The sequence below is a fragment of the Myripristis murdjan genome, chromosome 9, assembly GCF_902150065.1.
Source record: "Myripristis murdjan chromosome 9, fMyrMur1.1, whole genome shotgun sequence".
Classification (NCBI taxonomy): Eukaryota; Metazoa; Chordata; class Actinopteri; order Holocentriformes; family Holocentridae; genus Myripristis; species Myripristis murdjan.
The window spans coordinates 9,896,412-9,909,648 of record NC_043988.1 but is presented as its reverse complement, the minus strand read 5'-3'; the positions used below and the strand labels follow the sequence as shown (position 1 = coordinate 9,909,648).

Sequence of the window (13,237 nt, the reverse complement as noted above, 5' to 3'; positions counted from 1 at the left end):
AAACAGACATCACATACAGAAACCAGTACATATTCATATCCAGAATCACAGAATGTACAGGTGTAATAAATAAATAAATAAAATATCAAAAAAAAAAAAAACAAAAAAAACAAATTATTACAATGTATGTAGCTGCATTGTATGTGATGTTGCATGTAAACATGTAAACAAGCAGGACAAGATATCAGTGCATATACCAAATATATACATATTGATATACATTGGCATACACAAGAAATCAGTACACATAGTCTCTCTCTCTCTCTCTCTCTCTCTCTCTCTCTCTCTCTCTCTCTCTCTCTCTCTCTCTCTCTCTCTCTCTCTCTCTCTTTCTCTCTCTCTACCTCTGTCAGGAGAGCTGTGCATGTGAATGAGTGGACACCATAGAAATAGATATTAAATTCAGTTTCCATGGTGGGCATGGTGCTGTACAGACTACAGACTGTGTGCCACTGAAGGGCAACACCCCCCTCTGCTGTCTGCAGGCGGCTGGGTTTGATCAAACAACTCTCATCTCTGTCACTTCGTATGTTTCATTTCACACCAGCTATTTGTCACAAGATGAATATCAAAGTTAACAACTAATTATGGAGTAAACTTTAAAATCTCCAATTTTTAAACCCATTGAGTGTAACTGTACTAGTCTGCTATCGCTAGATGGCGTTAATGTATCACTAATGAACAGGTGACAGGTTCTGTTGCTATGGTGATGACGCTGGTAAAGCCCTATACTCGGTCGCGTCTCCGCCAACATTATACTTCAGCATTTAAGAAACTTTATCCACATTTACAGTGACTTGCGGTGAGAGTATATTTTTTATTATCGCATTTTGTCCTTGGTCCTCGTGGTTGAATTATGATGTTTTTTTAATACCTTGGATTTTATTGCGTTATTGAGACTTTCTCTCTGATTTCCCATGATGCATCGCTTTATTTTGTCTAGTAGCTCAGGGAGATGAGAAGAAACTGACACAGCCGCCCTCCGCTCTCAGCCGACCGAGAAGAAGCTACTGACAGCATCACCAACATGCCAGGCAAGGCGGAACGGACTTAGCCGCTGTGGCTAGCCTCCTCAACAACAATTTACTAACCGTTTACAAAACAGTCGACGGCCGTGTGTTTTTTTTTTAGCTGGAAGGTACGTTGGGCATCGCACACGGTAAGGTGCTATTGTAGTCTTGTTAGCTAGTCCGCTAGCTAACCTGCTAACGTCAGTTGCTCCAGTATGCACTTGTCCTGTATGCAGAGAGCCTCACAAATGTCAAATGTCAGTTAAAAAAAAAAAAAATCCGTCTAATTACTGTCGCTTTGCTTATTTGCCTATGTACATGCTGGACACACCATGACATCCAGTCTTTTGGGTATTTAAATGCCACTCTCCAGTTCGGCTCACAAACAATGCACCTAACAATATTTATTTCTCTAAAAATTGAACTTTTGTAATGGCTTCTCCTGTATTTGACGCCTCCTCCCTACATGATATAGATAGCTAATAACGTTAGTGTGTAGGGAAGCAGCTGGCAATGTAAACCCGTTGTAATTTTTTACTATTTAGGTACTGTACTGCTTGGTGGATAACACATAAGCCGAATTTACCAGAGTAGTTTCGCAGCGGCAAAACGGTCTAAATTTTGAATACCATTTTCTGATAAGCAAAGATTCACTAAACTACTAGTCTGTTAAAGGGAGTTCAAAGTGACGTTTTCTCCATTCAGTGAAAGGTACATATCGGGGCTAGCTTGTTTGCAGCCTCTGACATTGAAGAGCTCATCCCCCTCCAGCAACAGCAACACATAGCGTTAGCTTCTAGGTTAGCCTCTGCGATGGCCATACGCAGTCTAGTGATGGTATTTCTTTCACCAAGGCATAACACAACAAGGGAAGTGGCCTTTGTTGATAACGGTAACCCTTTAACACAGTTAAGGATGACGTTATATAAAGCACTGCTCGCTAGGCCCTTGTTTACGACCGCAAACATTTACTGTAAATAATGATAAAGAAGGTCATGTCCTGAATGATCTCGCCGGCTGGATCTTGACAGTAACGTTTGTATGAAGTGATCTTGCCTCCAGCAGCATCTGCCTGTGCCAGCGATGGTTTAATGTGAAAAGTGGATAAGGGGTGCTGTCCGCAATGCAGGTGCTGAAATTGAAAGTGCCTTGGAAAGTATCAAACCTCTCTGCCGCTATACAGCTCTCTGTCTTGGCGTAAGTGTAGTCAGTCTCTACGAGGATTGTTTTGGTTTTTCTTTAGGGCTGTTTATCTGAGTTTAACAATCATTATCATCATATTACACGTTGAGAGAGTAGCACTTCCTGAACTATAGGCCAGTTGTTGGTTCATTATTGCAGTTTGCAGACATGAGTACATAAGACTTTAAAGCATCTTGCCCCAAGGGACTAGCAACAACATTTGTGAAGAAATGCAACAAAGCCTGTAGTTCTTTTATTCAAATCCAAAGATGAACTTTGTGCAATTTCTTTGTGAAGAGCCCATTTATTTTCTTTTATAATAGGAGGGGCATTGACTCCTAATCTCTTGTTGTGGCTGGCTGAGGATGCTAGCTAGTGTGTCACGCTGCTGCAGTTCATTGATTATTTATGTTCTCTGTGTGGGGAAATGCTGGTTTGTGTATTGGGAAAAGGAAGAAACAGAAAGCATGTGGAGGCTTAGGAAAAGTAGAAGGATGCATCACTAAGCTAGAGTATATCTTAAGAATCAGACCAACACATTTGCATTAGTTGTCTCTTAAAGGCAACGGTAATTTTTATTGTTTCATTGGAGTACTGGATTGTACTCTTGTACCATTATCAGCTCCATGCCATGGCATGAGCCATGTGATGTTGACTGGGGTCATTTCTTTGTTAATGGAAAGCTTTCTAAGCTATTCTAGGAAAGGGTTGAGATGAGAGATATGCTTGTCATGCAGGGTTTACCGCCAGGACTTCAGATTACTCATCAATTATAGATTATCTCTCCAGCCTTTATGACACACCACCAGCTGAGTCCATGATTACCCGCCTGTGTTTAGATCATCATATGGTGTCCTTTACCTTTGTAGACAATGCGAACATTTAACATAGATAACTGCTCAAACTAGGGAGCATATCCAGAGAGGTGGCATGGGATATATTATTTATGTTAGTGAGCTGATGATGTAAGAGTGAGAAGCTCCGGGATGTTTTATTGAAGCACACTAATGTATGCAGGGGGAGGCTTTTTCTGCACTCAGGAAGGGTGGCGCAGGGATCAATGTGCTCTCAACTCTCAGCCCAGTACAGTTGTCTGGGAGAGGGGTGGAGACAATGGAACTGAGTGATGGTCTCTCTCTCTCCCTCTCTCTCCCTCTGGCGTGGCTCTGGAGACAAGAGGAGGAGGGAGGAAAAAGGGGCGAGGCAAGAGAGAAGGGCGCCTGCTGGAGAATGGCTCTCTACATGCCACACCCTGTCACTGCGATGTCTTATCAGTGTGTTTTTCATTACCATCACATGCTATGGCCACTGAAACAGAATTTTCCTCCAGCTCACTGTTTGCATGGGCTATGTTTCTGTCATCTCTTAGTTTAAAAGGAGGTACTATAAAATAGAATATCTTAACATTAAGAGTTTAATTCAAAATGATAGTCAAAATTGTTATCATCTTTCTAATTTGCCATTTGAATGCCAATGTAATAATTGAATTTTATTTTCTCAATTTAACTTTAATTTGTTGCTAAATTGTAGTATTATCTCAGAGAACTGTCTTTTTAAAGGCCCAGACTGCCCACTGTCTGATACTAAATCAATATCTTGACATCAGCAATTGTTTGCCAATTAGAGTTAGCCATAAAGGAGTGGGCCTATTTATGGCCCTTGTGCCTCTCTCTGCAAAAACCTTGCATTTAACATTGATCAAGCGTGATTAATGATGAGAACCTACATCACTACCCTGCATACTAATGAGGGTGCATCTTGACTTTTTCTTCAGCACGTTTATCATTCCTTTTATCAAGGGATAAGATTACAATTTTAACACTTTTGATTGGTCACTTGAAGTGGCAAATGGCCTCCAGTAAGGACAGATTTGATGGTATTATCTAATAGTGATTATTCCAGTCTGTCATCTAAAGCAGATTATCTTGACCAGTTTAACTCGCAGACACAGCAAAGCTGGAGCACATCCCAAACCCAAATGTTTATGGGTGAAAGGATGAAAATTAATGGCCTGCTTTCCAGATGGGATGGGTTTTGTTTATATTCTCTGTTTCTCTCTCACACTTCTCAGTGTTTCTCTCTCTCCCTCTGTGTCATCTGTATTTGCAGGTTGCACAGGCTGGTGTGTGTCTGAGCATTGTTAACCATGGCATCAGCCAATGTTACCCTGGAGAATCAGTTGCACAGTGCCCAGAAAAACCTGCTGTTCCTCCAGCAGGACCATGCCAACACGCTGAAAGGGCTCCATGCAGAGATCCGTAGATTACAGCAGCATTGCACAGGTGAACACGCCCCCAAGTAGCTTCCTCCCCATCTCTTCATGCTGTTGTAGAGAACTGGCATGTGAAAGAAATGTCCAAGAGGATATCTCATGAAAGCACATGAAAACATCAGAGCGCTGTGCTGTCACATTAAAGTGACATCAAGAATCTTTCAACTGTAGGATTCCTCTCTGTTCAGTCAGCAGTCGTACACCTATGCAACAAAAATTACTACCTCTGCGAGAGAAAACATGGCATCAAGTCCGCAACACATTTTGCTAAAATTCTGTTTTCAAACACAAAGATATCTAACCCTTGCATGCAGAATTCATGTTGTTATTATGATAAAGTATACTAAAATGTTCGTAACACCACAGCCGACCCGTGAGCCAACCCTGCAACAAAAACTGAGAAAGATTTGCAACCAAAGACAGAATTAATCCCAAACTGTGTTGCCACTTATAATTACAGTGGAAATTTCTCAGATGATCCACAGATTGGATGTTTTCAGAGGTGGGGCCATAGCCAAGATGGTGTGTTGTTACAGTGGCACTTTTTAGGGAGAATATTATGGGTTTTGGGTAATGCACTTAACCATTAGTGGCTTACACCCTGCTCTGTAATGATGGAAGAGAGCAGAAAAATGATTGATCTTTCCCAGCAGTAATGCTCTACGGCACAGTTAGGATGGCTATCCAGCTCTAAGAAATGCGTAATGCTCTATGCTCTAACCCTGATTTTCTTCTATCCTTGGCTAACCTATTACTGAGCTGACCTGGAACTCTTACTAATCTTGTTTAGAGAGTAGCCCGCCAGATGGAAGGACCAACACTGACTCTGTTTCCCCCAAACAAGCAGTGCCACTTGCTAGGCTGTGTGAGGAGAATGTTGTTTTATAGGCAAGCACCTGTCATACCCTTGTGTGACCCTCTCCTCTTTTCACAGACCTGACATATGAGCTGACTGTGAGAAGCTCTGATCCCTCAGGTAAGACCGGTCACAGGCCTGTTTTGCAACACACTCACACATCAGTTTTACCACTAACATTCACAGTCTAGAAATGATTAGCCAATAACAGCATTATGTATAACATGTATAAAGAGAACAGAAATTTAATTACTGCTCTTTACTCTGGTTCTGTCGGTGCGCAATTCCTGAGTGTGGTTTCATCTGGAAATCACTGCTGTATAATTGTCATGTAAAGTGTTTCTTGTAATAGAGAGATGTAACAATTTAGACAGCATGATTTTATGCTCCAGTACTGATATGAAAGCTTTTCAGTGAGGTAAATTTGTCTGGATTGATAGAGATATGCTTCAGTTGCCTCAACAAACTCTTTAATTGTGACATTTCTTGATACTTTTTAATGATTTGATTTTGATTTATTTATTTGCGGAGGAACAACGCAAGTTAATGAACAAGCACCATATTTGATTACAAGAGTACAAAAATAGTGTTGGAAACAAGCCAGGTTGTAGCCAGAGGCTAATTTCCACCTGTAGTCCCTGGTAAGATTTCCCTGAAAGTAAAAAAGTACAAAAGCTAAAAACATAGTCCTGTGACAGGTAACATGACACATCTCACAAGTTACAATAGGGCCTACGCTGATACAGTACAATACAATACAATACAAAACAATACAGCAGTATGAGACAAATATGACATTTAACCTATAGAGCCTATCAGTACTATAATAAGGAGGCCTATACTATCAGCCTTAAAACTAAGTTAAAAGTACACCACATAAGTTAAGAAGTGTGCACACATCTGATTGGATAGAAGCCATTCTTTTAGATGCAGTTTGAACATATTGAACGTTGGGCATTCTCTAATTTCACTTGGAAGACCATTCCAGAAGTTGCCTCCCTTGACCGAGAGCACAGATTGACCGGTGACTGTGCAGTGATAGGGAATTACACAGTCCCCTCTAGTCCATATAGTAACAACTAAGAATATGGTTTTGTCTTGTTTTATACATCCAGATAAAGATAGTGAAAGTGCACAAGAACAGTCCAAACCTTAAAACTGTCAAGGTTCTAAAAGTTTCTTCAGAAACAGAGGGCTGTGTTGGTGCCCAGGACTGTGAGCTGAGTGCCCTAGCTGTATCCTGGTAACACAGTCCCACCCAGGAAGTATTGTGGGACGCCCTGCTGTTCAGAGGATTGTCATCCTCTTTCAGCCCCTACCACTCATTGCCATTTGCTAACACTTCCCCCCCCCCCCCCCCCCCCCCCCCCCCCCCGTAACCATGGCCATGACACGCAGCCACAACACTGGTGTGCTTCAGCTCCAGCCCCACTGTCCATGGCCTGGCTTTAAGCACTATATACACAGGAAGGCCCCTGACAAGTTGTATAGTCAACCTAGAGACAGACAAAAGAGCAAAAGACAATGGACAGAAAACTCGAAAGGTTGTCTGTATAGTTTTAACTTAATCATAGGTTACATCCTTTATATAATTGAAACATGTCATGTCTCAAGAGGACCGCAGTAGGATGAAGGCTGTGCTTTAAGCATGCCTTTAAACAGGCTCTGGGTGGCCGAGGTCTTAGCAATATTGTTAGGCACTATCAGGTTAGTGTGGGACAACTCAGAGATTGCAGTGCAGGAAATGAGATTATGTGTCACAGCGCTAATGCACAGACTGCAACCTGCTTAGTGTAGGAGGGCTGAGCTGGGGTGAGTCCCCCTCCAACACACACGCAAACACAGTTAGGACAAAAGCAATAATCATCTGGCCCGACACTTACTTGACAGGAGACTGTAGTTCTGTTGACCAGACAAGCCTTAGCACAGTTTATACCAGCAGGACTCACAACAGCAGAAAACAGCCCTAAGACTGAAAACATAGTCACATGATTCACATGAATTAATCCATTTCTCTTTTACACTGTGATATGCATGGTTGTGTGTTGTTCTGGGGTTTGGGCACATATTCAGAGTGGCTGTATAGGCTGCAAGTGGGTAGGGTGGGGCGGATTGGGGGCAGTATTAAGCAAGCAGTGATGAAGGTCAGAGAAGAGCTGCGCCCTTGCCGTCTACCAGAACTGTAATATGAAACCGGAGCTCTCTGCCCACTGCAGACGAGTCTCCATAGGATCACAGCCTCTCTCTCTCCCCCATTAACATCAGTTGACAGACTCTGTCCATGGTCAGTGTCTGCACTTAATGTACTAATGGCCTGCTGGTCTGTTTTAGGGATATGTGTGTGTCTGTGTCTGCAACTTTTCCCAATTGTTTGTGGGTGTGTATTTCACGGTGCATGTTTTTGTGTGTTTACACACACACTTCTATGTGTGTTCTAGGGCTGAACAGTTAATCAAAATATTATCAAAATTGCAATATTGCCAAGTGCAATATCCAAATTGCAGGAGTTGCCATTTTTAGGGCAAAATCCTATTATAAATTAAGTGGGAAAATAACATTAGAAATGAAGTATTATAGTGTTATAGAGATGCCCTGGCCCAGGGCTCGGGTCTGATTGGTACAGAACCCCAGCCAAAATCACATCATTTTAGTTATTTTTTTTCTCTCTTCACTGTTCTCCTCTTTGTGTCCATGTCATTGCTTTTGTTTTAACTATTTGTATTATTTGTGCAGACAGCAGTGAGGCACGGTGCAGAGAGCTGCAAAGGAGGTGCGAGGAGCTGGAAGCCCAGCTAAAGAAGAAGGAGGAGGAGAACACTGAGCTGTTGAGGGACCTGGAGCAGAAGAACGCCATGATCTCTGTCCTGGAAAATACCATCAAGGAGAGGGAGAAAAAGTACCTGGAGGAGCTCAAGATGAAGAGCCACAAGCTGGCAGTTCTGTCCGGGGAGCTAGAGCAGAGAGCGAGCACCATCGCTTACCTCACCTCACAGCTTCACGCCACCAAGAAGAAGCTGCTGGCTGGCAGCTCCTCTGAGGCCAGCCCCAACGTCAGCCCCGTCACCTCCTACAAGCCCACCCCTCCACCGTCCAAGGACAGGCAGCCTGAGACGCCGCGTCGCCGCATGAAGAAAAGCCTCTCCCAGCCTCTTCACCCGGAATTGACAGAGGTGTACCGGCTTGGGCCAGATGGTAAGCGGCTGGTTCTGCGGGAGACGGTAGACGCCATGCCTGACCCCACGCCTTTTCTGCAAGCTGGCAGAGAGTCTCCTGAACCACAGTTGATGCGAGAGCGGCCTGCCGTTATCCCCCCTATTGCATCTGAGCGACCCCCTATCCCTCCCTTGGGCGCCTCGTCCAGCCCCCGCCACAGCCCCGCTCGGGACCGTCAGCACAGGGCTCATGTGGGCGTGGCACACCGCATCCCCCATGGTACCCCTCCTGTGGCCCCGCCGCAGGCAGAGCTGGAGACGCTGGCAGTGGACCAGGTCAACGGGGGGAAAGTGGTGCGGAAGCGTTCAGGAGCTGACAGGACAGTTTAACCTTGTTTTGCTCAAACGCACACACAAACACACACATACATATACCCACACATGCATACCCATATGCACACACACATATATACAATACACACAATACACTGCAAGAGCAGGAAGGAGCCTGACCCACTGTGTAGCCTGCTTTTTATGCACACAGCAATTTAAAAAAGAAAAACACAAAAATAGTACTTTTGTTTATGGTACTCCATAATAAACATTTGTTTGTTTGTTTTTTTGGTATAGTAGAGAAGAACTACTATAAAGCATGCCAAATGTTATTGTTTTGATCTACATGTGACTTACTACTGTAAACATCTTGTCTTTTTGCTTTAACTTTCACCTCACTCTGTCTTACACGGTGCATAAAAACAAATTGTCAGCCAAATATCTGCATCAGTGCCTGCTGGATGGTTAAATCATACACATAGCCTATACTGTAGTCATGGCTTCTAGTTAACTCTATATCTGCTCCATCTCCTCAGCAACATAGTCCGGTCATATCAACAATCTATATTAAGATTTTTGCAGCTGCATACATAGAATAGAATTATTTAACTAATACTCCCTGAATGTCTTTCATCATTCTTGTGATATCAGTATAATAATATTACTGTAGGAAAGAGCTGCATAATGTGCAATCGTAATTTGCTGGTTCTCAAGGTGAAAGAGCTGTAATATCACCTTGCTTTTGCTGACTGGCAAAAACGGCACTAGTCTATATGTTTAAATGCAGTATGAAATGGTGTTGAGTAGGGCGTATTTTGTGTGTATGTGTGTGTGTGTGTGTGTGTGTGTGTGTGAGAGAGTGAGAGTTTAAGTGATATGAAGGAGGCGGCTGGTGAGAAAATAAGACGTTTTGGCTTAATATCCATTGATGATATTTGTGATATACTGTAAGGGCATTTTTGAAAACACTGCTGTCACAGGACTTTGTGATATTAACTGTTCTTTATAAAGCCTGTACATTTGTAATGAATTCTTTTTTTAATTTATTGTTTGTTTAATATAGAACACAAGAACACCTCAGACACCTAAAATAGTAGTTACACCTCAAGTATGAATAAGTATAATCACTTAATGCCCTGCTTTTCATGTTAGATTCACTGGTCCTTGAAGTATATGAATCAATACAATAAAGCAAGCTTTTTTGTTTAATTTGTCTTGACTTGAATATGAGCTTGTGGCTATGGTGCAAATATTATAGAGGGATATCAACTGAATTATTTGTAGCTGCTTTGTACTACATGGCATATTCTTCATACAACAACTAAATAATAGATGTTGGGTGTGAAAAAAAAACAAAATGGTTCTAACATCAGGTTAAAATCAATACAGATATATTTTAGGTACAACATTTGTGCAGAAAAAAATCATAAGTCTCTTGTCAGTGTTTAATATGTAGAAAATAATTCATACAGCCTCATAATTAACATGGATGTGACAGCAAAACACGACATTCTCAAAATGTCAAATCCCTTGCCATTTGACAAAAAAAAAATAAAAATATGGATCCAGAAATGAATGTCAGGAGCTATGCATGCACAGCATGCTCTTAGCATGGCCTTAAAACTCATTTTTGCCTTTGCAGATTTAAAATCAAACTTCCCACTGCAGTTTAATAGAATGCATTTATCAGTGGGCACAATCTTTTTTCTAACCTTGTTTGACCCAGATAGTTTGCTGAGCACAGGTCTCCTACCGGCCTGGAAAGTCTAGCCACACATAACAAATTATTTTTTTTACCATTTCCAAATTTTCAGAGGTTGAGAATGTCTGGAAAACAAGTTGCATAAGAAATATCCACAATTAGATCCACTGCAGTTTTACTTGCTGTGATACCAGTTTCAGTAAGGAATCATTTTCAGCCATGGTGTGATAAGGCCTTGTTGCTACTGGTATTGGCTATCTACCATTGCTGACAAAAAATAAAGATCTGAAAAATACAATAAATCCTGTGAGCATATTTGCTTCATGCTCAGATAGACATCTTCCCACGTAGAGTGCATGTTATTTTACTCATTAATGAATGTTCCAAAATACCATTTCCATTACAGTGATAACTGATCTAAAAAAAATCTATGATCACCCTGTCTGTGATTAATTTTGTAAGGATCTGTCTAGTTTATATGCAAAATGGAAGAAACTACATTCTCTCTGCAGAAGTGATCTTACAACTTTGATTTTATCGAGCTAAAGGGGTAACAAGGACATCAGTGTTTGGTTTTCCTGATCATTCACTGGAAAGGAAGCTGTCATTATTTAGAAGATAGCAAGATACAATCACGAGTATTGAGGCTATAACGGTCAAGTAAGATGACAAATAGTGTAATGAATTACTGGTCCTAAAATGAGGACTGTTTGTGCACATGGCATTATTCCTATCTGCACTGATAATCACCCCCTTCTCCCACCAACATAAAGTATTTCTCCATCTCAGAGTGAATCTGTTAATATTTGCGCTGTTATTAAAGGCAGAGCAAAATGAACAGAATGCAGGACTAATACAAGTTTGGGTGAAGTTCACCCAAACGGCCACTAGGTGTCCACCACGGACTGCATATCTTCACTGAGGCCAGCGTAAGAGATGGCCACAGGTAGTACACAGCAAAAACCGTGTAACATGTCGAGGGAGAAACACAAGTCACCACACCGATATTTGTCCGCTTAAACTTAATTAAAATATTGTGAATTAAGATCCAAATACTAATCTAGACTATAAACCAATACAATTTCTTTTCTTTTTTTTTTTTCTTTTTCTCGTTTTCTTGGGGGGAGAATTTGAAAGTGTTATGATTAGAAAACACTTTCACAGTATGCGCACATTATTAACAACAGCAATAAAATACATTCTTTCGAGTAAACAGGCCTACTTATTGGATGCCTAATTACTAGTTTCAAAGGATGTTTTTGCAGATCATGATGTGGATTCAGTAAAGGTAACTGAAAGTACAGTTTCATGACCTCACTAATCAACCTCCTATTTCCACCTCATTAATCAGAAAGGACTGTATTTTTAAATTAACTTAATGGGACCCACCCAGGAGGGACTGTTGATCATTCACATGCACAAGGCTTCACATGGGCATTCCTCAGTTCTTCCACTGCTCCACTCTGTATCCTAATAAGAACTTTTCCATTCATAAACTGGTATGGTGGGTTATGGATAAACTGTATGAGGGCGCACACAGCATTTCAGCACATAGTGGTGCACATGTCATATATTTATCTGTATCTCTGCCAAATTGGCCTATAAGCTACATTGCACTGCTGCTCCAGTTCCCAATTGGATATTTCATTTCTCCCCAAAATGGAAATACATAGGCTAAACTGCAGGAATAGATAAGACAACGTGGGCATCAGCAACCCTGATACGGTATAACAGAGTATGAAATCCATTTCCAAACATGCGGTAATGAGAGCGATGTGGCAAGTGCAGTGAGGCAACCAGCGGCAGGGCTCATGGGACCGGACTGGAGCAATGTGCTGCCCTGCCCGGGGGAAATTCGTCACGATCCACACCATCATAAGCTGCCAAATTCATTTAGCCCCTCGGCTTGTTTTTGCTTGTTGGTAACGTGTTTTTTATTGTGATGACTGATGGCTCTCCGTCCTCTTTTCACTCCAGCGACGCAACATCATTTGGTTTTTTCCTGTGTGCGTCAGGTCAGCAAGAGTTAGTCAGACTGACACCGGAAGTGGGACGATTTCAACTTCAAAATCGAAGCGAAACCCCGGTTAGTTAAGAGAAACGTTAATTAATGCCATGTTTCATTTAAAATTGAAAGTCGGAAACTCCCAGCTGGCTGGTTGTAATTACAAACTGGGTGGGTTCCAGTCGAGGAAGAAAAGAAACATGGACTTTCAGCTGCCCATATAAAGTAGGTCAGTGGATCTCAAAGTGGGGTCTGGAGACCCTGAGGGCTCCTTGAGGGGCTTCCAAGGGGTTTTACAGCCGAATGAGGAATAGTTTAATTTCACAACATGTTAATTCGCTGGAAATGATTATGGTACAGAAAAAAATGTGTACATGATTATCTTAACATTGTTTTCATCTCACCACTTTGAAACTTGTATGGCATTGACACGTCTGAATACAGAAACCAGAATATCTTTAGTATCAGGGTTATTAGGGTAAAATCATTTAAAATGGGGGTGTGCATCTTAATGAAAATAAAGTTGGAGTAAAGATAAATATGTAAAAGTCTGACAAATATCTAATAATGTATCAAACTGACCAAATAACATTTTGTCAGTTGACAGTCATTGATTCACTTTATCTCTAGATATAGTGAATATAAATGGGCTTAGAAGTTGCCACATGATACCAGTAGGACTTAGAGATTGATACCCCTGTCTATAGGCAGATGTAGTTCTGTGC

At 41.6% G+C, this 13,237-nt stretch overlaps 1 protein-coding gene across 2 annotated transcripts; it reads left to right on the top strand.

Moving 5' to 3' along the window:
- Positions 1-762: 762 nt before the first annotated feature.
- Positions 763-10,014, top strand: LOC115365633 (coiled-coil domain-containing protein 92-like). 2 transcript variants are annotated; one of them, XM_030060730.1, is made up of 5 exons: positions 763-802; positions 947-1,159; positions 4,302-4,474; positions 5,399-5,440; positions 8,054-10,014. In XM_030060730.1, exons 3-5 carry the CDS (start codon positions 4,339-4,341, stop codon positions 8,860-8,862), a joined length of 987 nt encoding a protein of 328 aa, XP_029916590.1. In that variant the 5' UTR covers positions 763-802; positions 947-1,159; positions 4,302-4,338; the 3' UTR covers positions 8,863-10,014. The 2 variants fall into 2 exon arrangements, with proteins under 2 accessions (XP_029916590.1, XP_029916591.1); XM_030060731.1 differs by having other exon boundaries at positions 782-1,138.
- Positions 10,015-13,237: the final 3,223 nt, after the last annotated feature.

Coding starts and splice junctions, on each gene's coding strand:
- LOC115365633 (XM_030060730.1), top strand. CDS start 4,339: ATGGCATCAGCCAATGTTACCCTGGAGAATCAGTTGCACAGTGCCCAG. Junction 4,475..5,398: donor ATTACAGCAGCATTGCACAG/GTGAACACGCCC, acceptor CTCTTTTCACAG/ACCTGACATATGAGCTGACT. Junction 5,441..8,053: donor GAGAAGCTCTGATCCCTCAG/GTAAGACCGGTC, acceptor TTATTTGTGCAG/ACAGCAGTGAGGCACGGTGC.